We start from the raw sequence: 25,149 nt of genomic DNA, 5'->3' as shown, positions 1-25,149 counted from the left end.
CACAGGAGGTGGCATCAGCACAGTTTTAATATAAAACGGCATTTGACTTTGCTTCTGTTTGTAAATTTTTAAGTTATACTCCTTTTTTAATTCTCCCTCTGTCCTCTTAACTGAATGTGTTCTAGCCTCTGAGATGTGCCATTTCAAGGGAATTTGCAGTGAGGCCTTTTTTTTAATAAAAAGTAGAAGGTGCTGCTGACAGTGCCCCTTCCTCCCTGCATGCATGCATGGCAGCACGTGGAGCATCCTTTGACAGCACGTTTGATGTCCAACCCAAATTTGCACTGAAGATCACATGAATCTGTTTGTCGACTTCAGTCAGAGACAGATCACTCGGCTGGTGGCAACTTCATCCCCACTACTCTACAGCTTAAAAGAGCTTTTTAAGGCTGCTGCATTTTATGGGCAGGAATATCATACAGCACCCACTGAGCCTGGCTTGATCTCCCTTCAAACCACGTGTTGGCTGCAGAGCAAGCGAGATGCACACAGGTTGTGTGTGATGGGATGTCTTCCATCTTTTCCAAGCTGAAGCCAGAACAAGCCTAAAGACCTCCTGCAGATTAATTGCTGGTTCTGTGTAGCTGTCTGCATGTACCACGGCTTGGCGTGTTCCTTGTTTTAGTGGAGGAGCTAATTTGTTGTTTTGCAGCTGGCTCCCGAGTGTTTAAAAAGATATTTGGTTCTGAGATGCCCTGGCATCAGTACAAAGAGCTCCCAGAGTAAGGGGGTCAGGATATAATCTTAACAGCCTGAAATGAGGGTACACAGCTTTGCAATGTTTTGCGGCTTTCTTCACTGCACAGAACAGCTGCCTTTTTTCTCATCTCCTTTTTCTTGGCTCCCATCACAGCTGGCTTGGGCAGCTGGACCTGGGATACTTTGGGATGTAGGAGAGGAGTGAGCTGGTGATCATGTCATCCAAAGCATTGCAGGAGGGAATCTATGGGGTGCCTGTTCCTTCGCCTCTGAGCTTCAAGCTTTGAAATTTCAAGCTGTCTGATTTTGTAATAAATTGCAATGGTCAAGGACATAATGTGAGGTCTTGAAGTAGATTGGATTTAAGCAGAAAAAACCTGATTTTCAGTCTGAACCGAAGATCACAGCAGCAGAAAGTTCCCTCTGGGTGTCTTGAGGCTTCATCTGCATCAAAAACTGTGGGAGAGGTGCTGGCCAGGGAGCCCCTTTCACTGGGGTTGTGTTTGCAGATGAGCTTTACAGCTGAACTTCTTTGGAGTTAAACCAGCCTTATGCTCTGGGTCCTTGCTGAGATTTAGATTTGTTTTACCTCAAGGATGCTACAAGCTGGTGCAAGAACGAAACATGAGATTTTTAGGTGTGGGCTGACCCCCCTGGCTTCCAAAGAGCCTGCAGAGAAGTGATATCCGTGGCATGGGCTGCCTTATTTAGCTCAGTTCCTCCAGACATGCCATTGCCCTGTACTCTTACTGTGGAATGGTGGAGCTGCCTCTGGAATTCTCTGTTAAAACTGCCCACACATCTTTCTTTTACCAGAGAGATTAAACCCCTGAGTATCAGCCCTGCCGACAAGGCTCCCTCGCTTGCTGCCCAGATTGCTGCAGCCTCCTGCAACCCCTATTAACACAGATGCTTTATTAGCAAAATACATTCTGGCCCATTTCCTTTCCTGAAGATTTTTATCCTTGCTTAGACCCGCAGCTTTGCAACACCAGAGTTGTGCTCACCAATATCCATCTCTCTGTGCTTTTTACGCTAAACCCTCTTTTGGCCTCATTATCCGTGACTGCAGTTTCCACTCAGACCTCCATCCGGGGTCATTCACCGGGCATCCTTCATCTTAACAGCACTGAGTTTACTTCCAGTGACAGTAACCCCCGTGAGTGTTGCTGCCTTAAAACTAGAACTATCTCTCCCATTAGCAATGCTGATGAATGAGCCAAGAACAAACCAGAAACTTAAAAGCGACCCTCTGCAAAGCAGAAATAGTGCCCAGAGCTGCCCGGGCGGAGCAGTGGTGTTTTGTTTTGTGCTGGAGAGGATGAGGGGCTGGGTTGCAATGAGTGGTTTGCTTCATTTTGAATTCTCTGCCTGTGTGTGGTGCTGTGAATTATATCATTTTTACATCTTATTGTAAAGTGGCTTTGAGGTACCAGGCATGAAAGATGCTAAATACATTTGGCTAGGAAAAAAATTCCAACAAAAAATTGAGGCAGATTTTTTCATCCATCTGCTGCATCATGCACCCCTCATTGCTGGGTCCTCACTACCTTGTCAGACCACTGCAAAAAGAACTGGTGGCCTTTTCCATCCCTACCTGTTGTGTTGCCCCACTAATGAGCCCCCGAGGGCACCGAGCCTGCTTTCAGTAGGTGAAGTTTGCTGCTAACTGCATTATTCTTCCAAAGATTTGTTTAAGCAAGAGCAGGCTGGCTGCAGAAAGCTGTGCTGATAGCCTACAGCTACTTTGGCTGAGTTATTTCTGTTTGAAAAGGAAAAGGAAAGAAAAAGCAAGGTAGCTGTTGGCAAATTTTGCAATTCTTTATGCAGGTGTATCTTTCTAACCTAATCAATTTGCACACCCAATTCCCTTCCATGCCGTTGGCAAAGGTAGAGATGATGCTCTCAGCCACTGACCTGGAGAGAACCACCTGGAGAGCTTTGTGGTTACTGAGGACAACTTGGGGGTGACTGATGTGCTCCAAGTTATGTCTCTCTAAAGCTTATTAACTCCTGGATTGCACATATTGATCTGTATCACTGTACAAATAAACTTCCTGCTGCTGCTCTCCAGAGTGCAGGTATTTCTGTAGGTACCTCAGCAGCCTGTGCTGGTATTTATGTCATCCATCCTGTGTGTCCTCCCTGAGGGACAGCCCAAAAGCCATGGAGCAGAGGGCACTTGAGGGCAGTGGGAGCTGATGCTGGCTTGGCTCTGATGAGCAAAATGGCACCATGAGCTCAGTGCAGATGGACCCAAAGGGTTTGCACAGGAGATGCTAAATAACATCCAGGAAGGTCATCTCTGAGCCTTGCTTCATGCAATTCCCATTGTTTGGAGCCAGAAGGAAATTAAATAACATGCTCCACCTGGAGATTTTTCTGCAAGATGTTTATCTTTTCCATGAGTTGTGGGAAATGCCCAGCTTACAACTTGCAAGGTGAGTGAAGAGTAATGAAGATAAACCAAAATGCATTACAAGCATTTAGTCCATTTTTTCCCATCTGATTCTCCTACCTAATTTTGGATTTGTTGTATATCAATTTATTGGAATTCACTTCTCATAATCAAATACTAATCCTCTGTTTGATGCTGTTAATAAAGGTGTTGTGATAAAGTCAAATTAATTTAATTTCAGTCTGCAAACAGCCTATTGTTGAATGAGTCCCTTTAATACATTAATCAGACATATAGCATTGTAACAAGGTTAAAAGTGCACACCGATTTCCATTATAAAGATATTCTCAATCAGGCAGAAACTAATCTAACGTTGTAAGTCATTCTGTAATTCAATTGTTCTAACCACAGTACATGTAAAAACAAGATGTCTTACAACAAAGTCTCAAAAAAGCCCTGCAGATATTTATATCTTTATAGGAAAGAATGATTTACATTTTCAATAACTCTGATTTGTCTTTGGGAAAAAAGTAATGCCTTTATCGAGCAAAAATCAAATGGGAGCCTTTTTACTTTGTTTGCCATGTTTTGCTTATATTATCTTGGTACTGACCCTTAATTGGATTAGGTTAGTCCTTACTGTCAGGGAGAAAAAATTGCTATGGATGTGGTAGCTTCAAAACTAAGAAAAAATCAACAGATGAAGGGGAAAAAAAAAAGACAAAAAAAAAAGAACACAGGGCCATCCCAAGCCTTTTCTTGGTCTTGAATGGATTAACTTTACCAGCAACTAATCTCTGCTGTGCAGAGATTTTTTTACCATTTTCCATTAATGATAATTACTGCACTTCTCTTTCAGGCTTTGGCTAGGGGAGGTCCATGGCATGACCATGGGGAAAGCCTCATGCCCCCTTGCCAGGAGCTGGATAATGAGCTTTGAGGTTGCTCTGGGCTTTGCTGGAAAGCAAATGCTTGTAATTTTTCTGCTGAAGAAATTCAGCAACTTCACTGTTCAAATGGTTTGGAGAGTTTTGGTGCCTTCAGCCTTGTTGTCTCAGCAGAGACTGGTGTTTGGAAACAGAAAGGTGGATAGAGGGAGCAAAAAGTGGCTGCTGGGGGGGTTATTCCTATAGGGAGGTTAAAATAAGTAGAGTGATGGTCCTTTGTGGTCCTAGAGTGATGGTGAGTGGGGATGAACAGTGAAACCAAACCCTTTGGGGTAGAAAGGGCTTTCCATTCATCATAGGAAGGGAGAAGGGCATTTAATAGCAAAAAGTACTTAGTGGTGTAAAAATCTTTGGGATGGTTTCAGAATGAGCATTTATTGAAATACAAATCTGGAAAGCTGTGTGTACCTGTGAGCATGGTCTGTGCAGGCTGCAAAACAGGCATTGCCTTTTACCTGCTTGTTTTGATATCACCAGTTATGGCAGATTTAGTGGTAAGCCCTGTGCGCTCTATTTTAAATAAATATTACACTTGCTATTGGATTGCTGAAAGAGAGAGAGAGAGAGAGAGAGAGAGAACTAATTAAGGAGATGGAATATCATCGGTAAATTTTTCTTCCCTGAGATTTTATGAGCAGTAATTTGAAAAGAGCCATATTAAAGTCATTGAGGAACAAGTTAATGCTGCATTTCTGAGAATATTGCCCTTCTACTCAAAGATTATATTAAAGAATAAACAGTGTACAGTAGCTAATTGCTAGCTGACACATTATAATGGCTTTATATTTCCAAAATCGAATCGGTCTGGTTTAACAAAAAAAAAAAAGTAAAAGTAATGCAGTAACTTTTTAATTATTCAACGAAGTATTTCTCAAAGAATAATTGAATCTGGGCTCATGGCTGCAGGGGGGAAGAGAGACTGGTGGGTATTGACCACATTTGCAACCCAGCTGACACGGCTGCTGTTAAATACCCTGTTACAGGCTCTGATTCTGGCTTGTGTTCCAGACTGATGGCAGGTATCTGGTTTTTTTCCCTAAATTAAGCTGCTAGGAATTTATTTCTCTCGGATTGTTCCTTTCTGTAGTGCCGTAGGCACAAACACGGTGCAATATTAAAGCCCACAGAAATCTGTCAGGGAAACCGATTAACCCATGGAAGGAAAATAACAAGCGCATGGTGATTGCCTGGAGCTGTCCTGCTGCCTGGCTTTGCCCAGCAAGGTTTTTTTTCAGTTCTTGGTAAAAACTGGTGATCCCTCAAGCCAATTCAGTCTGTTGGGATGGGGTGGATTTAATTGCCTGCAATGGGAGGGTCTTCTAGGGACCTGTAGTAGCAATTGTGTAAGTGCTGGAGCATGCACAGAATGCAGTTGTATCATTAAACTGTATTTAGCATCTGTAGCAGAAATGGGCTTTGCTACCTTGAGTCCAGATTTTCTGTCAGGTTGGATGACTCAGTGCTGATGTTGAAATCAGCTGTTTGAGTTTGGAGCATCTTCAGCCTCCAAACTTTTGGGACTTTGGAATCAGTCCCAAAGGCAGAGCAGCAGCCTGGGGTCAGGAGCAGCCACATCCCCTGCCTCTGCTGTGCTGCTTCATTAGCCATGACACATGCTGGGGACTTTGGGCTTCACCAGGAGATGGACTCTGGGTACTGCCACACTCTGCTCCTGAACCTGGCGTTGGTCAGTCTAATGTGCTCTGGTTTCCTCTGGATTTTGCTCCCACATCTTCCGTTTTGCTCTGCTGTAAACCTTCCAGGCAAGGCTGACTTCTCCTTCTAAGAAAAAAAGTCTTAGTTTGGCTGTCTAAGAAATATCAGATTGCACGGATCTAACTTAAAACCATAATGGTGTATTAGTATGCTATGGGGCCCTGATCCAGGAAATGTTTCCACTTGGGAAAATGGCTTAAGTGTGTGCCAAAAATTAAGAAAATGCTTTTTTCTTGACTCTCCCCGTTGGTTGGCTGGGTTGGGTCTGAGCCCTGGCTGGGGCTCCAGCCGCCTACCCTGCGGTTTGCTGCCGAGGTCCAACCATCTGAACTGAAATTCCAAATTTTGTGTTAAATATGGAATTAACAAAATGCTGGAGGGAAAGTCTGACTTGGGAAGTTGTGCTTTAATTATATGTCGTGGATTATAAAGGCAGAAGGAACAACTGTGATCATTTAGTCCGACTTCCTCTCTACCTATAAATAACAATAAACAGGCTTTCGCTGAAACACAGAGCAGCTTTCTTTGGTGGATTAAACACTCCATGCTGGGGATGCCAGAAAGGAAAAACATCTTGTTTGCATTATTTTATGTAGGTTTGAAAGGCCTCGACTCAAGCTGAGGTCATGGCTCCTTTGAGAGAAAGGGCATCCTGCACTGGGAGAAGCTGGGTCAGTGCAGGGGTTGGGGCATGGTGGGACACTGTGTGGAGGTGCCTGGTGTGCTGCAGCACTGTGTGGCACCCTGGTCATCACATCCTCCTGGGGACAGGGTGGCATGTCCTAACAGGAGCAGTGATTGGAACTGCATGGGTCATCTCTGTCCAGTTTAAGGCATTTGAGCTCTGACTCAGCAGAGGGAGGTGCAGGTGGGAATCATCCAGCTTCAGCAATTGGCACCAAGGATTGAAACCTGTTAAAAGTCCCTTGTGCTCCCCACTGCTCCGCTGAGCTGGTGCACCCATGCCCTTACACAGTCTCTGGGTGGAGTGACTGTGCAACCATGCCGTGTGTCACACCTGCCAGCTCCTGTGGCACCTCTGTCACATCCACACGTGGCTGTGTGTGGAGCACATCCTGCTCCTTGCCCTGAGAACCACTCCCATCAGTCCTCTCTCTTGGCCCCATATTTCTGCTCTGACACTCTGCCAAGTGTTTTGTGATCCTCTGTATGAAGAATGGGAATCGGGATTTACAACTAGATAATCTTTAAGGTTCCTTCCAATCCATTCCATTCCATGAAAAATTAAGTTGTATTTACTTTGAAAAATGCCTCCGAAAAATGTGGTTCTGCAAGAGTTTGAAGGACCTGGTCTTCAATCCAGATGGTGATGGCCTTCAGCCCAACCTGGTCTGGTGGCTGCAGGGGTCCCTGAGCGTTTGTAGTGCATGTTTGCAGCATGTGTTGGGCGTCACCGCGGGCGCTGGTGTGACAGGCACTCTGTTATTTTAAGCATTAGTGTTTGTGTGCATTTTACACATTATAGCGTTGCATTATTTAAGGGTGATGCATTATTAAATGTTCTCCTCAGCACGGAGAGTAGGTCACTTCCTGCGATTCCTGCCTCTGCATGAATGAGTTAGGATGCTTATGTAATCCTTGCAGTCTGAATGATGGAGATCGTAATACTAGAGAGCTGATTAATAACATTTAGTACTCCATTAATGAGGAATTTTGTTGGAGTGTTCATAGAAGACATCTGTGTTACCATACTCAGTTTGTTCTTTCTGCTTGAGTGCCTGGAACCAGAAGAACGATCATTACTTAGTTAATAATGATGTGCTTCCTAAAATAAAGGCTTGTAAATTCGTTTTTATGCCCATAATCACATTTTTCTGCCGTGAGAAGAGTGAGGGAGCTGGGAATTGTGTCTTCCCCATCTTCCAGACAAAATGTATATAATGATTAGAAGCATATAATAAGAGTGTTTGTCCTAGCCAAATGTTTCTCCACTCCTGTTAATCAGCATTGGTTTGAGAGCGCGGCGCCGTTTGTGGAAGGCGATGCAATCACTGGGGCAGTGTGGCAGATTTAAATCAGTAATAAAAGCCCTGGGGAAATTAACAAGACAAAACATTAACCACAGACTAAACATTAACATATATTAGCATTTTTATTGCACCTGTAGAAATGGTAAATGTGCTTGGTTACTACTATTAAAAAGTTTATGTTCTGTCCCACATCATCGCAATGTATATTTTTGGTTTAAGCCCTTTAGAATTTAATTAAGCGGAATTCTGTAGCAGCGCTTGAGTAATAGACTTCAGGTTCACTTTTATGGTGACTTTGAAGATAAACGGGGCACAAATGCGATCTTTATAATGCTAATAACACTTGTGATGTGTAGTGGAGCAGGTTGTTAAAAAGAATTGGGGAAGAAGCACCAATTCAAGCAGCTGCATTGCTGAGGCTTTCAGCCTCACTGGTCAATCTGGGTTCCATCACTGAAGGATGCTCAGGGTTTAATGGGCACCAGTGGGTTCCTCCAAAGACAGCATGTCTGTGGTCTCTGGATGTTCTGTGCATACGGTAGCAAATCACCCTTTCAGAGGCTGTGTTCAAATCAATTATCATAGTTAATCTCTTTCCAGTTTAATGTGTGGCTTCTCCCAGAGGAAACTCACGAATTGGTATAAAATGACTTATGTGAACTCCAGAGAGCAGAGGAGATTGTGGGAGGAAATCTTCAAAAATGAGGCCATCCCCTCGAGGGGGAAAAAATACTGTGTCTTCCTGGAGAATGAATCTATAAGCAGAAGAGTTCATAGGGAAGACAAATGGAAACTCCATGTAAAGTTTAAGCAAAGGTCAAATACAGCAAACTCTCCTTTAGAGCAGAGTGGAGCTTCTGGGCTGAATAAGAAGTGGCAGCAGCAGGTATCCAGGCAGTGTCTAATGCACTCTCATCTTGTCCAAGGAGAAGCTGATTAGCTGCATTTTTTTTTGGTCTTTTTTTCCTTTCTTCTAAATCATCCAGAAAATTACCTTTAAAATGTTCTTACTCCTAAAAGCAAAGCTCACATTGGCACTGAGGATCACACATGTGCTTCTTTCCAACCCTTTCCCCCCAGATTTCCTTGCTCATGTGTGAGGTTAGATGCTTTTGCCCCTCATGGCCACACAGCCTCATGCCTTGGCAGCAGAGCAGGTCCACCAGGAGCCTCAGTGGTGACAGCAATGCCATCCTGCCATAGCCAGGCTGGAGGTGCCCTCGAGGTTGTGATGATTTACACAGAACCTGCTACTGTGGTCACTGTTTCTTTGATAACTAGCCCCAGCCCTCCCAGTTTTCCCAGGATCAGTGCTGTGCTCTGCAGCCGTGCTGGGGGATCTGGTGGATCTGATCCCTGGCTGTGCATCATTCCCATGCAGCCGCAGGTTCTGCAGTCCTCAGGCACCTCTTACCTTAAATTAATGGGGAAGAGTTAAAGTGGGCTGATAGTGCTACTCCATTAGCCTTGTCCCTGTGCTCCTCTCAAATCAATGTTCCCTCTAAAGCAGTGCCATTACACGGTGTGCAGCTCTCAAGGGTGTTGGGAGCCAGCTGCTTCCCCATCGGGCACAGGGACAGTGGGGATGTCCCCAGGGAGCTCTGCCCAGCCTGGGTGTGGGATCTCCCTGTGGCTGGAATAAAGAATTGGGGCAGGGGGTAGTGGTCGTCAGAAGGTGAAATGTTCCCCTCGTGGCCTGGGTCACGCTCGCATGGAGGAGGCTAATTAAATCGGGTAATTAGTGAGTTTGTTAATGAGCTGGGGCAGGGAAATTTTGCTTTGGCTGTTACAGTGTTGGTGGCTCTGGGGGCTTGTAAAAGCTCAGAGCTTTGGGAAGGTTTTTCTTGCCTGGTGTCCCCTTGCAGCAGTTTTTTGGTGGACTGGCAGATTCTTTTAAAAACAAAGGAAAAGTCCAACTCGTGTTGCCTAAAAACCACATTGCCACTTGATTTACTTATTCATTTTTTTGTGGCTTGATGTGTCCAACTCCAGCCTATTCTGAATTAAGACACTGCACAGCTCTAGCACTGACTAGATAAGGGCTGATGTGTATTTATGATCCCCCTGGTAGCATGTGGAGCCCAAGTAGAAGAGCCTGTGGCTCTGTTCTGTCAATTTCCTTTGAATTTCACATTTACATTTGTGTGGCAGGAGGAAACCACATACTAAACACTGTTACTTGATATGAGTTTGTCACCTGGATTAGAGATGCTCCCTTCCCTTTTGCTCTCCCCCTTCCAGACACAAGCTGGGGAGCTGACTGTCCTTGCTCCTCCAGAGCAAGCGATACCTGGAGAGTATGAATCATCATACTTGTTTCTTTTCAAGGACTGAGCTTGTGTTGTCTCTTCTCTAACTGCCCTACAGTGGCATTTTTCTTTACTTTTTGGAGCCTGCTTTAAAGTGGCAATGGTTAGGAAAAGACTGGGAAGCTGTGTTCATGTGTTCCTGAGCTTGCAGTGTGGACTCAAAAAGAGGGAAAGATTGAATTAGGGTTTCTGAGCTGTTGTCCTAGGACTGCTTGTGGCCCAGCAGTCTTTGGCAGATGGTTTGTGAAATCCTTCCCTCCCCCCAAAAGCATACAGGATGCTGCCCCTGCAAATGAGCAGGCAATCTGTTACTTATACTTTCGCTCACTTTAAGTTCAAATCTCAGCCGGATTTTTGTTTGACTAAAAGGTGACAACCATTTCACTGTGACTTCACAAGACGGGCTTCAGGGTTGGGTTTTTTCTTGAAAAGGTTAGTTGGTGCTTGAATGGATAAATAAGTAAAAACTTGATGGAAAGTTTGAGCAGTGCATCCTTCTATCCATAAAGATTTCATCTGCTGTCCCATGTCACAGCTAACACAAGCTGGTTCATGGCTTCATCCCTCACAGGAGGAATGGCAGGACTTGGTGATCAATGCTTTGATTTGATGATCAGTGGTTGAACTGATGACTGTAGAGGTCTTTTCCAGCCTTGATTATTCTACGGATCTGAGCCTGTGGTACTCAGATGCCATGTAGGGCTGTGAGGATGCAGCTGAGCTGCAGCTCCTGTGCAGGAGTTGGGAGCAGAGGGGCTGAGCTCCCTCCAGTGCTGGCTGGGAGACGAGGCAGCCCCAGTTTGCCTGTCCCCTTTGCCGTGTCTCTCTCTAGTGGTGACATTGTTGGTGCTGTCACTCTGACCCTCCCCTCCCATTCACCACCTCTCTGCATCCTTGGGGAAAAGCCTTGATCCTGGACTTGCTCTTCTCTCAGGGTTTGATAGGTTTTGCCAGCTGAAAGCTGGGCTTTGGAAAGGGAATGGGGGATTTTCTCAGAGCTGGGGAGAATCAAAGGGGGAGTTATTATAAACAGCAGCTTAAAATATCCGACCTTTTCCCACTTCTCCACTCTACATATCAGTGCAGAACATGGATGCAGTGATGGTGCTTTGGGGCATTGCTGCCTCTGTACCCACTGTCCTGGAGCTTTTGTGTACCTTGTGTATCCCTGGAGGAGGTTTCTTGGCAGTTCTCATCTCTGACCTGGGGAGGGGAAAAGCCCACAGACCCCTGAGCATCCTCACACTTTCCTGCTGGTCTGCTCCTTGTGGGGACAGTGGCACCAGCCAGCTCAGAGAAAGCATGGGAGATCCAGACCCATTCTGCAGCAGTGGGGTCTCAGATCCAAAATGCCCTTCTCCAGGTCTCCTGCTGTCCTGTGATGTCCTCCTGTTCCTGTCTGCTTGCATCAGGGGACTACCTGCAAACATTATGAGAGGGAGGAGTGCTAAAGGAATGCACAAAAGGCAAAGAGAACAGCCCAAAATGTGGTCCTTTTTCTGAATCCCTTCCTCTCTCTGTTTTTTAAGTCTGCCAAGTGATTTAGGGAGGGCATTAAGGCTGATACATTCTTCTGCAAAACTTGGTTTTGGCAAGACAGAGAGGAAACAGAGCCAAGGGAGGGCAGAAATAAAACAGGTAAGATGCTGCAGAAACTGCTTCTCTGGCAGCTGCAGGAGGAACAGCTTTGGCAGAGAAAACTGCAGGTGGAGAAGGACCAGTGGCAGCATTTCTTCCCACTGTGCTGTGAACCAGAAACTGCAATGCCCAGCTCCCAGGAGGTTTCTATTTTACTCTTTGTTGTATGGCAGCCTGAGCAAACAAACTGTGCTGCTCTTGATAATGAAAGAGGTGACATTACTAATTTATTTGCCCACCCAAATGTAGGATGTAATAGAACAGAATTAATCTCTTCTCTTTACACATCAGATGCTGGTAGCTTTGGGCGGCGGGTGTGCTTTTAACCTCTGGTGTGCAGCTCTCTGGGAGTTTAGCTGATTGCCTTGATTCGGTGTGGCATGGAGATAAATGAGGTGCTGCAAGGAACAGGCACTTTATAGGGGTGTGATTGGTCCCAAGCCTGGATGTGGGTGGTGGGATGAGGCTCAGACAAAGTGAGGATGGTGTTACCTGTGGTGTTTTCGTGGTCCCAGCAACCTGCCAAGCCTCCTTCACAGCCCAGTATGGATGAGTCCTGCAGAGCAGCACAGGGTGGATCAAAAGGAGACTTTCACGGTGGCAGTGGTGCCACAGGGGGACAGATGTCCCTTGGTGGTCTCCCAGAGAAGGAAATGGTGGCAAACCCATCCACAGCAGGGAGAGCAGCAGTGGCAGCTGCTGGTGAGTCTCGGGACAGTGGCCATGCGAGAGAGCTTTAACGAGGCGCTTTGGATTCCTTCCCTCGCTGCTGCAGCCAGTGCCCAAATCATCTGGATGCTAATGAGCTAATTTGTGCCATTATCAGAACCCTGTTAATTAGGGCCTCCCACAATATGACTGGGCTGTGGCCCCAGTGCTTGCTTTATTTTAGGCCCTGGGTTTTTTAATTAGTAGTGATGTGTATGATGCTCATCCCTGGGCACCTGCAGTGCAGTCTGTACAGATGATGAGCTGCCTCAAGATGCAGAACCAGGGTCTTGGGATTTTCCTTCAGTGGGGAGAAAGGACTTTTTCCTTCCTAAAAGTCTGACTAGAGAGGGAGAGTGCAGAGTCTTGAGATGCTGTGGCTGTCAGGAAGGAAGGAGCAGGGAACATCTCAAACCCGCTGCTGCCAGCCTAAGTTTAACCTGACGCAGGAAGATTTGCCAGTCACACCTGCAGCTCAGGGGTTGTGATAGCCACAGGGACACTTCAATGCCCCCAAATTTTGCCTGAAGCTTCCTGCATTCCTTCCCAGGGGGTGGGTACTTGTACAAAAGCCAGGTAGTATCCTTAGGACAGCAGTTTGCTTTCAGGTGCTTGCTGAGCTATGAGCAAGATGGGGATGACAGGATGATAGCAGCTTGTGTGCAGGTGCCTCAGCTGTTCTCCTGCAGTCCCAACACTTCCTCACACTGCAGTGTTTGTGTTTTCCAGATCAGCCGGTTGTGTGGCCATGCTCAGCAGAGGCAGATTCGATCAGCTAATTATCCGGAAGACCTTTTCATTGACAAGAAAGTCCTGAAAGTGACTCACATCGAGCAAGAAGAAACTTTGTCGAGCAGGAGGAGGTGAGAATGCTCAGGCTGAGTGTGGTGCCTGCTGGATGGGCTGCAGGAGCAGCCACCATATGGAATGGCCCTGTGGAAGCAGATGGAAAAGCTTCTTATTTCCCTTACCCATAAACCTGGTTTTGGCTGTGAACATCAGAGCTGCTCTGTGGCTGGCTCTGAAATGCAGCAAGGTGTCTACATGGGTTTTCTCACCGTGTGCACCCAGGTTAATACACCAAATGCATTGTCTGGATTTCTTGGGCACTGCTATGGTGTCTGAAATACTCACAGGTGTAGTTACAGATAGAAATGGTCCCTCCAGCCCAATTTTTTATGTGTTACACCTTGTGTAGGTAAAGGGAATGCATTTCATGCTTTTTGTGCAGTGTTTTGTGGTACTTCAGAGATGTTAACAGCCTTTTACTGAATATTTTCAGAGGAAGCAGGTGCCTCCACTGCTGGCACTGCACCCTGTGCTTCCTTCCCCATGTAAGTAGAAGCTGTAATCAAGTAGGCTCACACTGATGTGTCAGGGAGCAGCATCTCCCCTCTGGATCTGAAAGCACACCCAGAGATATGCAGTGCCTTTACTGCTGTTGTGAATAAAAGAAAAATCCCTGGGAAAGAGAAACAAGCAAGCTTGGCAATTTTTGAGACTGGGGATAGACTAAGTTGGGTGGATTTCTCTTTGAAGACTAACAGGGCCACATTCTTGATACGGTTCCCAAGAGATACAGCACCAGGGCTTGCATTCCTCCGTTGTCTCAACACGTTGGAGGTTACACAGCCCAGACTCTGACAGAGATGTCCTTTGAGGACTCTGAAGTCTAATGAAATCTGCTGAGATGAATTACATGGGCTCATACCTGCAGAAATGGAGGAGTTCCTCCCTTCCCTACCCCTCCCTGCCCTGCAGGGAGCTCTGCTCCCCAGGAAAGTTTCCTTCCCCTGTTCTCCCCAGCACTGCTGGGGTTTGTGGAAGAGGAGCAAGGCAGTGCCTGGGATGTAAGGAGCTGAGTGCCATGGGCAGTGAGTCTTGTCCTGCCAAGCCCTTGGGGTTTGCCATAACTGAAGACCCAGGTCTCACCTCATTTTGGCTTTCCAAAAGGTTTGTTGGACCTCCTGCCCCACTGTTAGGCCAGTGCAGAAGATGGATGTAGGAGGTGGTTCATGCAGGAGGTGACTGCCTGAAGCATCCCTTCGATCTGTGCAGGGGGCTGTGGGCTGAACTCCCACCCTTTGGAGGGGCTTTGACTCACCAGACAAACCCTTATTCCCTGGCATGGGCAGTGACAGACGGGTCAGTGCCTGCGATGCCCGGGCAGGATGTGCCGTGGTGGTCAGAGCAGGACTTGGGCGGCTCTCTGCCCCCATGGGCTGCGGCTCTTCCTGCGGGGCTCTGTCGGTCCCACCACGGCAGGAACAGCGAAAACGCAGCGAAAAGGCAGCGCAGAGCACAGGCTCCCTTCTCCTTGTGTCGCCTGCCCCCAGCTGGCTGTCGCGGGCTCTGGCTGGAGAGGGAACTGCACGGAATCCCAAAGCAAGGAGGGATGGAGGGGCTGGGCACCCTCTCTGCCCACCAACCTGCCTAAGCTTGATGGGGAGCTCCCCCAAGCTGGCAGGGCAAGGGCAACCCCCCGGTATGGCACCCGGGGATGCTCCTGAGAGTGCTCCTAGCTCCAGGTGCTGATTCCTCATCATCCCTCCCAGGGAGGAAAATGGCTGAGAAATAACCCTTTTCCCTCCCTTTCTTGCAGGGAACTGATTGCAAAGCTGAAGTCCCACAGCAGTTTTTACAGCAGCTTGCCAGAGTACATCTGCAACCACAGCTCTGCTGTTCAGAATGACACCCTTTGCTGGAACGGACAAGAAGTCGTGGAAAGGTGACTCACATCTCCCTTGCCCTCCCTCTCCCCAGCACTGCTTATCTTGTGTTAACCAGGCACAGGAGCAGTCTGTGACCAGGATACAGCTGGCTCTCTTAAGGACTTTGTGCAGAGCAAGTGTCCAGCTGTGCCACAGCTCAGATAGATGTGCAAGATCTGCACTGATAGAAGTGGTTGTGTGCTGCCCTCCACTGAGTTTTCTGCTCAGTGAAAACCCTGCATCCGTGAGGGGTTTTGGTCAGGGTGGGTTGGCAGGGGTGGGCCAGAGACAGGAGAGCAGCAGTGTTGGGAGAGGCTCAACACAGCCCTGCTCCTGTGGGAGAGTGCACTGCAGTCCAGGGATGGCTCTCCTGGAGCAGCAAAAAGGGCATTGCCCCCATGCACTGCCTGGGATGAGGATGTCTCCAGCTGGGCTCCATGCACTGGTAGCAGGACAGTGTGGTTGGCATCCTCTGCCCCATCCAGGGTGGGCCAAGGAAGACTCCCTTGTTGAATTTCTTCTTGCTGTGGCTCTCAGCTGGAGGAAGTGAGAACCACTGAGCTCTGGTGGTGCCACTGCTGCCCTCTGAGCACCTTCCCACCACCAAGTCCTCTCTGGATGGAGCCATTCCCACCAAGGTCCAGCTTGTGCTGTGACTACTTTGCCCTGCCCAACTCGCCATTTCAGAGTATGTACTGGTGGTAATTGAGGTTAACAGACAGGCACATGCAGGATTCATACCATAAAGGGGAAGGAAGTGTTAATAGAAATGGAAATTTTTCTTGCAAAAAATGCCCCTTGGGAATGTTAAATAATGTGGAAATAGAACTTGAAAATGTTTTTTATAATTATACATAAATCTCCTCTAATCACCCTGCTTTGCAAAGCATCCTTTGCTATTAAGTAGCTTGCATAAGGGAAGAAATAGAAATAAAATCAGGAAGTGGTGAAATGTTGAGATATTAATTATGACTTCTTGATCAGTAACCTCAGGTGGTAATTAGCCTGTACTCTCAGTACTGACCTGAAACACTGAATAGACCAAAATAGCATCAAATTCTATTTTGAAAAAAAATAACTCAAGCATCTAAGATCACACGCTTAGTAAAATGTACTTATGTTGCCTAAGGAAAAATGTGTCCTCTTTTGGTACTTATTTCTGGAATATCTTGAGTTTCCATGCCTAACTGAGGAGTTCAATTGGAAAGAAAAAGATTATTTCAATATTGTCTCACTGATTGTTAATTAAAACTTCTAAAGCAGGGCTATAAACACTGCAGCTCTGGAGGAGAGGACCTGGGGTGTGGACTTGGCTTGTGACAGCTCACTGAAGCCATGGCCAGTGGCCCTGGTCCAGGTCCTGCTGATGCCACAGCTGGGTGAAGTGGTAGCAGTGGAAGGGTTCTGAGTCCAGATCCTCCTGTAGATGTAAGTTCAGAGCTATTTTCAGATTAAACATGACTTCAGGTGATAGATGGCCTTCAGCTTCCTGCTGAGAACACCAGGGGACCATCATAGGCAGAGATGTCCCCCTGGGTCCCTGCTGCAGTGCTGTGGTGGTGGCACAATACTGCAGGTGATGGGTGCCATGGCATGCAGAGGGGGCAAGGCAGGGAGAGGATAAAGTCTGTGTGCATGAAGGGGGCACCAAGATTTCAGCCCCTGGCTCTTGAAGATTAAGTCCTCTACTGCACTTGACAAGTGTGTGCCTTTCCACTCCTCTCCTTGCCCCCTCTGATCTATTGCACAGATGTCACCACCTCTGCCAGCTCCTATGACAGTTCCCTTGCAGGCAGATATTAGAGATTTTTGCTATGAGCAGGGGCACCTCAGCTAAATGAAGCTGAACTAAGATAATTGTCAAGGGTGCTCTTCTCCCAGGACCTGTTTGCAGAATGTTTCAAATAGAAGCAAACGTAGTTAAATGATCTCTAAACAGGCTGTTTCATGTGCTTGGACTTCCCAGCTTGGCATCTCTTTCAGAGTGTCTGGGAGGATTCCTGAAAATCAGGAGCATTTAAGGTAATGGTGCTCGAGTACCCCGAGCTGCCAGTTGCTTTATTTCAGTGTTTTCCCCAAGAGGGAGCCAAGCAGCTGTTCATGGTGTAGCAGCTCTTACTCAAGCTGCTCTGAGACTGTGTGTTATGTACTGGGGCGTTTCTATTCTCCTGCTGGACTGGTGTGTGTTTGTTGGTCATCAGACCCCATCTTGCCACTTTTTGTGAGAAATCTGGTGTGGTTTGAATATCTGGTGTTAATTTCAGGATGCTGTCCTGGTACTTGTCCCACACATGTAGCGGCTGCAGGAGGAAAGGTGGCAGGGACATGGTGGGATGGTTCCTGTGGCTGGAATGCTGGCATGGAAGGATACATGCTCTTGGAAAGGACAGGCAGTGGGGACAAGGATGGGGTGTCTGTCAGTGACCAGCTGGAGCACATGGAGTTCCCCCTGGGGATGGAGGAAGGAGCTGAAGGGTCTCACTTCACAATCTGAGCTTTGAACCATCCTGTGTTTCCTCCTTGCCTTTAAGCCTCTCTGCCCTCACTGAAGGTGGCATGTTTGTTTGGGGCTCCAGGCAATGCAGCTGGCTGTAGTATTTTATCCTGCTTTTCATCCCTCATTTTCTGTTGCTGAGTCTCACTTTGTGATCCTTTGTGATCATTTGCTTCTCCACGCTGGACCATCTAATGGCAAGAGTTCATCCTCCTTCCCAAAGTTTGATCTGTGGGTTAATAGTTTGGTTGCCATCCCTATTGTGGATTTAGGACATGGTGCCTTGAAATAACTGCTTGCAAACAGTGGCAGCCACACAAGAAAGGTTGATTTTTCTGTAATGCAGAACAGTGCCTGTGTCTTTTGCTGTGCTTTTGCGTGGTTGAAGAACATAAGCTGAAGTGGGAAGAAAAAATAAAAGGCAACCAATTTCTGCTTTTCACACTTTTCAGAGTGTGCAAAAACACACTGTGCTTTTATGGGATGCCACAAAGCTTCATAGCAAGAGCCACAAGTGGCACATTTTACCATTTGCAAAGAGCTTGTTGGGGGGTTGTGGTGCTTGGGTGTTGGCGGTAGCTGGGGACCAGCCCTGCTGGATCTTCTCTGTCTCTGTGCATCCCTGTGTACCTCTTTGCAGCTTTCCTGGGCTCAGTTCCAGGCACTTTCCTGAGACAGACATCTAGGGTGGGTGTGCAGCAGCTCAAATCTGCCTCAGTGAGGGTTTCTGTGATGCCCCTCCTTGCCTCTGTTTGTCTTCATGCCCCATCCTCTCACCAGACCTCCCGCTGGTGGTGTTAGGTGGTGAAATGCTGTCCAGCCTCTCTTATCCTTATCTCTATCCAAAGTAGAGAAAAAACAGAAGTCGATTCTTATCACCAAAGTCCTGACTGAGTAATTAGTTCATTTAAAGCCTTTGGCTTAAGTCAAGTAGGTGTTGAGATATCAAACTCACCTCAGTTTCTATAGGAGCTCAGCACTGGAATCTCAAAGGTGATTTGAACTTTATATATAGTATCAGGGTTTTGCAGCATTTAATACTAAAAGCCTATTAAAATCTAGATTCTCGGAGTTTAATAATCTGCTTACACGAGTATATTCCTTTCAAGCTGTTCTGAATAGAATGACAGCAACATCTGCCCACTGCAAAACTTGTAAGCACATTAAGCATTAGTTAGAGTCTGCCATTTCCAAATTTCTCAAGACAAACGCGTACATTAATCTAAATCACCAGCATAACTCTTGTTTTCTTTGTACTAATTCAAAATTAATATATTTTTAGCACCTTGCCAGATTCTCTTCTTCAAGCTAGAAGTCTCAGATTTCCCTGCTGTTGCCAGCGTACTGTGGTTTGTTTTAATCATACAAATCATAAACAATGAAAGCACAATTGGAAGCAAGACAGAAAAATGAGATTCTGTAATTGGAACAAAGGAAATTCCATGCCAGCAATAACCCTTTAGTTCGTGAAGGGTTTGGTTATTTCTGGCAGTGCTGCAAAATATCTGATACAATGGAATCCCCAAAGAGGGGGCTGTACAACTTTTCAAGCCCATAAAACACAGCTCTGTAGCAAGTATAAGCTATAATGAAAGGATAGTGGGCAAATTCAGTGGTTTATTGAGTGGCCATGATTGTTTGCAGAGTATTTCAGAAATGAAGATAATGACTCTTCCTCTGTGAATCCTGCTGCTTGGTCTCAGGTCTAGCCAATTTTTCCATAATCTATTTGTCTTGAACTGAAATAAGAATAGAGAGAGACTTCAGGCTGTCTACAAACTCACATTGTTTTGCTATATTTCAGTTTTTGCTCCTTCTGAAGTCACATCTCCCAGAGCCAGGTGATTACCTGAGACCCCACATTAATGACCAAACCATCACCTGCAGGACACTCCCTGGCTGTAGTGCTTTGTGTGGGGTGGCTGGGGAGAGGCAGCACTTCCCTTGGCAAGGAACTGACACAGCAGGATCTGAGGAGGCTCTCAGAGGCTTCAAGGTGTTGGTATTTGGAAATCCAGCAGAAAATGGTTCCTTTTTAGTTAGGTGAGAACACTCCCCACTGAGAGCGTTGGATCGTCCTGGTTGCTTTTGAAGCAGCTTGTTTGGAGCTGCTGGTGGTGTAAATTGACTGCGGCATCAGGAGCTCTGCAGTGACTGCCAGGACTCTCTGCAAGCAAGCAAACAAAGCCAGGAAGGCACCTGAGAGCTACCTTGTCCTCCTCTCTCCTGCCACTTGCACTCCCATGTAACTGATGCCTGCATGTGGTCATGGGATGGTGGGGACATGCACCCCATGTGGAAGGGGACAGCTGGGGTGGACCTGCACCCCACACCCAGCCCATGTCTGGGATGGGGTATGACTGACCAGGTGTGTCTGGACAGTCTGTCTTTAGATGGGGAAACTATCTAGGAAAGAAGTTACTACCTCTTCTTGGAGGCTTGTGGGTACACTCTGTCTGCAGGGCAGGATGAGTGGGTTGGAAACAGCTTTTCAAGCCTTTTGGTTCCCTCTGCTCGCACTGTGGATGTGACACTGAGCACCAAACCAGAATTTGGCAGGGCCAGAGTGCAAAATGTTGTTTCACCACTGCACTCACCTTTACTGACCCCTGAAAACCAGCTGGCAGTAAGACCTGGTTTCCTGTCAGGCATGGGGGGGGGGGGCAAAATTTGTCTTCCCTTTCTTCCCCTTTTTCATCTCTTTTGCCTCCTGTGTGGTGAGGACTTGGTGTCACCAGTCCACATGATCTGTAGTAAGTCATCTTGAAATGCAGAGCAGCTTTGGGAGTCTGGGGGAGTGTTGGTCTCTCAAGCCCAGTTATTAACTCTTGTGCAATGCAACCTCTTCTCTTGCATTGTGGTCCTGTCTTGTAGTGATCTGTGTTGTGTTTGTCCCCCACCCACTCTCTCTGACAAGTATAATTCAGTGAACACAGAGCCTGTAAGGGATACTGTGCTGTTTAAACTGTGGAGATGCGTTTGAATAAATAATTTGCAACTGGAAGGCAGGCATAAATTAATTGTTATTTGAATGACATACTTACTGTCCTTTTTCTAAAAGGTGTAATTCTTTATGTTTGACTTTCAGGATTACTTTCTCTAAATCACACGTCAGGCATTGCAGTAACTCTTCTCAAAGCCTAGCAGGGCCGAGTAGGATGAACACACATTTTACATTCATTGCCATATATTTAAATAGCATTTGTCATCTTGTCTTCTTTACTCTGAAATGAAAGCTTGGAATGAGCTGCATTTGGACTGGAAAAACCAAACATTCACAGGAGACATTTGTGGATGGTGGAGAGGAAAGAAGAGGAAAATGCCTCAATTTGACAGCATACTTGGGCATTTATGTCTGGTGGATGAGAAGCAGCAGGAAGGGTCTGCAGTTGTACTGTCCCCACAGAAAACTTCAGATTGTTGGTGTTTGGATCAGGTGGTTATCTTTAAAGTAATTTTTAACGAGGGCTGCTTATCAGCACATTTTACAATGCAACATTTGTCTTTGGAAAATACCACATCCCCAGCAAGAGCCTGTACCCAGGGAGCCCAGGCAAGGAGATGCTGCTGGCTGACGTTGAGACACGTCAAAGAGAAAAGTATTTTGGGCTTTGCTTATGAAGTGTGAGCCAGACCATGCTCATGTTGCAACACTGATATCCCTTCGGCACAGAGACCCCCGGGGACCAGGGAGGGGAGACTTTATCCACTGTGCATGTTTGCTGTTCCATGCTGATATCAATCACCATGGCAGAGGCATGTGATGGGTTTTGTGAAGTGGCACAAGTGTCCTGCAGAAGGGTTTGTTCTACTGGCAGAAGTTGAAAGCAGCTCGAGAAAGCTCAGAGGTTTCTACTTTTCTGTACTGACTGGAGAACGTGGGAAGAAAGTGATGCTTTGGCTTTGTTTTGCCTGCAAGCCCACTGACCCCTGAGCCTGGGGGGGATGCAGAGGAGGTACAGTCCTGGGACCCCCATCCTCCAGTTTTCTGGGGGCTGCAAAGGCATCTCTCTGCCATATTAAGGCCTGGCTGCTTGGCCCAGGCTGCAGGGAGGGGTGCCAGCTGCCTTTTCCAGCTTCTCTGGCATTTCAGGAATGCGGGTCTCTCACTGAAGCTACATTTCAAAGCCTTTAACCCTTTGCTTGGCTGCATCCCACATGCCTGAGCGTGGCCACCCCGGGCTGCTGCTGGGGCAGAGAGTGGCACAGCTGAGGGGAGCTGGTGTCCCCCTTGTACCTGAGCACACCAGGAGTTCCCAGCTTGGCAGCACAGAGGAAGAGCGTCCCAAAGCACCCAAGCCACACAGGGCCATGTCTCTGGCTGTTGGGATGTAGCAGGGCCTGTGCATCTCCTTTGTTTGCAATTCATGCTCAAAGATGTGCAGCTTGCAGGGCCCTCTGCCTTGCTGCTTCAAATGATGTGTGTAGTGGTGCAAATGGTTCATTTTGGGTCAGGTCCATGCTCTTGTACCTGGCCAGGTGGGAAGCACCAGGGGGTGACACTCCATTTCTCCAAAATCACTGTTTTAGGGAGATATCCCTCTGCAAATGCTTTCAGGTTTGCTTCTTTTTCTAGTAGACTTAACCCTCTGGGAAGGCTGATCTGAGGTCCTCACCAGCCCAGCAGAGCCTTCTGGAGAACAGTTTCAGTCTCTGGACATGGAGTTTCAGTACAGCACTGCTGTAGTACTGTGTTCCTCCCTCCTGTACTACATGGCAGAGGCTACAGAAATCCTCTCTGGCAGATGTTGCGTGGATTTCAGAAGGGATTTCGCCCACTCAAAACCAAGCTATTGTGTTTCTTTGTATGAAACTGTTTAGGAGATTGTATTAAATTAGGGATGCACCAAGTGGGCTTGGTTCTGCTCTTGCTAAAACCTGTGCAAGTTTCCTAATTAAATCTCTGAAACCGCAGGAGACCTTTCAGCAATGTACTCTTGAGTTCCACCAGTGTTTTAAATTAAAATTACAGTGACACCAAAGATAGGAATTTCTTTGTCATCCAGAACCTCATGCGTGTTGTGGATGTTTACCTCCAGTCCCCAGACGTGTTTGTCAGGTTGGCACGGTGGCATGAAGTGGCTGTGTGACAAATAAGCAGGAGGATTAATGGTTCACTGCTCCCAGTGCTTTGTCCCCCCGCAAGAAGTTCAGCCCAAGCTGCAGCAGAGCCGGGTGGGTCTGTGCTTGCTGCAGCAGCTTCTTCCCACGAGATGGTGCTCGGAGCATGCATGGCTGTGCCAGCAGTGCATGGGATGCTGCAGCCTGGCACCAGCCTGGCCCCTGCTCACAGCCACTATGCTTTCAGCCCACAGCGAGCCCCTAGCTGCGTGTATTAGGGCTTTTCTGAACTGGGAGTGATGGTGGCTCAGGTATAGCCGCGTTTTGTGCTTCCCAGGATAATGCAGCTATTAAAAAAAGTGTTTTGCAAAATGGTGAGTCTTAATGGGAGGTCCCAGCCAGGGACAGAGCTGAGCTGTGTGTCTGGTGCTGTGCTGGTGCTGAAATGCAGGGGGTGGGCTGGCTGTGCACCCCGTGGTCAGGAGGTGGTGGGGCTTGGGAGAACCAAGTCAATGTCTCTGCAGTGATGCCTGTACCTGGACAAGCTCCTTATGCCTGGAAAAGGAATATTCACAGCCATGTGCTCCTGTAGGCACAAGCACCTCCTTTCTACCGTACTTTTTCCTCTGTCATCTCTTCAGTGCAGCATCTTGCAGGGTTGTCAGCCTTTAATGGAGATGCATATGGGGAATGCCTAGTGCTGGGGACCCAGCTGGAAGTGCAGAGAGCTCCTGTAAATAGAACTCCTGCTCTGAAATAGCCTTGGAGCAACAATCAGCTTCAGTTCTGTATTTTCAACTGTGTGAGTATTCCAGGTCAGGGCAGGTTGCTGCTGCACCAGTATAGATCTGGGGTTGCCTTTGTATCCCAACATGTCTGAGTAGATCTCATCCCTAGTTTAGAGTTTAAGCAGAGTTTAAGCCAAGCCCCTGAGTACCCCCAAGCCCCTCAGTGTTCCCTGACACCTCTTGTGGCCAAATGTCCACATGCCTCTTGCTTTCTACCCTAGCAAAGCATCCTCCCTGAGTTGGCCCCACTATCCCTCCTGACTCCCTCCCCTTCTTTAAATGCCTGATGAAAACCCACTTCCTCCCCAAAACCCATGTGAAATGGGCTGACTGTCATTGCCTGAGCTTGCCTGGCAGCATGGGGATGAAGGATTAGCTGGGCAGGGGAGCAGGGAGCTGACAGACAGGCAAGCAGGCTGCCACTAGGGCTGGTGCTGGGTGCTGGGTAAAAACATGATGTGTAGGAGATGAATGCAGAAAGGAAAATTCATGATGTTTATCCACGGCACTGGAAAAACAGATGCACAGTAGAGCAGACTGATGCTGGTGTTATCTTGACAATCTCACTTTCAGGGGCTGTGCTGGGGTATGGTAGTGCCTGTTCTGGCTGCCAGTTCTCGGAATGAGGACTTGTTTTGTGCTTGTGGAGTACCATGGCCCTTCACTGGGGCTTTGATGAGTTCCAGCAGCCCAGAGCTCAAGAAGTCACTGGTGTGCTCTGTGCCACTGCTGAGGCTGCCAGCAGGCAGTGGTGGCAGCTGACTGCTCTGGCCTGAAGCTGAGTTTGAGTTTGGTGCTTGTCTCGTGCTGGAGCATCACAAGCTGTTACCCAGGTCCTGAGTGCAGGAACATGTTCCTCCAAAGGCAAGCATGCAGCAGTTCCTCTGCCCCTCTTCTCATTTCTTTTATCACTCTGGTAAACTTTGCTATTGCATAAATCTTGCAGCAAGTGAATGTATATTTCTATCCTAATTGCCTATGAAAAACCTGAGTGCAGCCTTGGCCACCCTCCTTTGCAGAGTTGCCCTGGCAGTTTAATCTGCTCTACAGGGGCTTTGCTGACTCTCATGGTACCTGTGTAAATCGAGATGCCCCATGGTGCAGAGCCCAGCAATGCACCAAAGTCAAGGTACATTCTGTCTGAGCAGTTACTTTGATCCCTAAGGCTGGATCTCATCAAAGACTGAAATCAGGATTGTTTGACAACACCTATTTTCCATTAGCAATGTTGACAGCATTAATTATATTCTGATGCTTTAATTCTTTATTATTGAAATCACACATCAGTGATAGTCATTATTTTGCAAGGGGGTTGATGTTATGCTAATCAGCTTGCAGTTAACTGGGTCATCCCACTCATTTTTTTGGCTGTGGGCACAACACTACTGCTCTTGTACTGGAGTCTCTGTGGTCTGCCAAGATTTATTTTAAACAAACATGAGCAAGCCAGAATTTCTGAGCCAGCTTTTTTAGGACTCTTGGGTGCAAGTTATGTGAAAATATTTATCTCTGTTGTATACTGTTTAACGTCTTCCCTGGTTACTAATGGACTGGAAAGGACTTCATTGTCCTCAAGTGATACAACTACATCATCCTGCTGCTTTGCAAAGTCAGAGCAAAAATGTTTATGGGACTCTTCTGTCCTCTCTTTGTCATTATTAACTGTCTTGTGCTCTTTGTTTTAGAAAG

The 25,149-nt window shown here is 47.1% G+C and overlaps 1 protein-coding gene across 2 annotated transcripts in view; it reads left to right on the top strand.

The window, feature by feature from the left end:
• Positions 1-25,149, top strand: part of GPC3 (glypican 3) — a 135,597-nt gene that overhangs the window by 69,521 nt on the left and 40,927 nt on the right. The window contains exons 4-6 of one of the 2 annotated variants that reach the window (XM_085060557.1): positions 13,136-13,269; positions 15,009-15,134; positions 20,700-22,770. In XM_085060557.1, coding sequence (XP_084916683.1) covers positions 13,136-13,269; positions 15,009-15,134; positions 20,700-20,844 — 405 coding nt within the window. In that variant the 3' untranslated portion in view covers positions 20,845-22,770. Of the gene's footprint in view, positions 1-13,135; positions 13,270-15,008; positions 15,135-20,699; positions 22,771-25,149 lie in introns of those variants that run through there. The other variant, XM_085060556.1, reaches the window with a different exon arrangement.

Source organism: Lichenostomus cassidix, chromosome 4A (assembly GCF_008360975.1).
Source record: "Lichenostomus cassidix isolate B80296 chromosome 4A, HeHo_3.0, whole genome shotgun sequence".
Taxonomy (NCBI): domain Eukaryota; kingdom Metazoa; phylum Chordata; class Aves; order Passeriformes; family Meliphagidae; genus Lichenostomus; species Lichenostomus cassidix.
The sequence above is the reverse complement of the archived record's forward strand: the minus strand, read 5'-3'. Positions and strand labels throughout refer to the sequence as shown.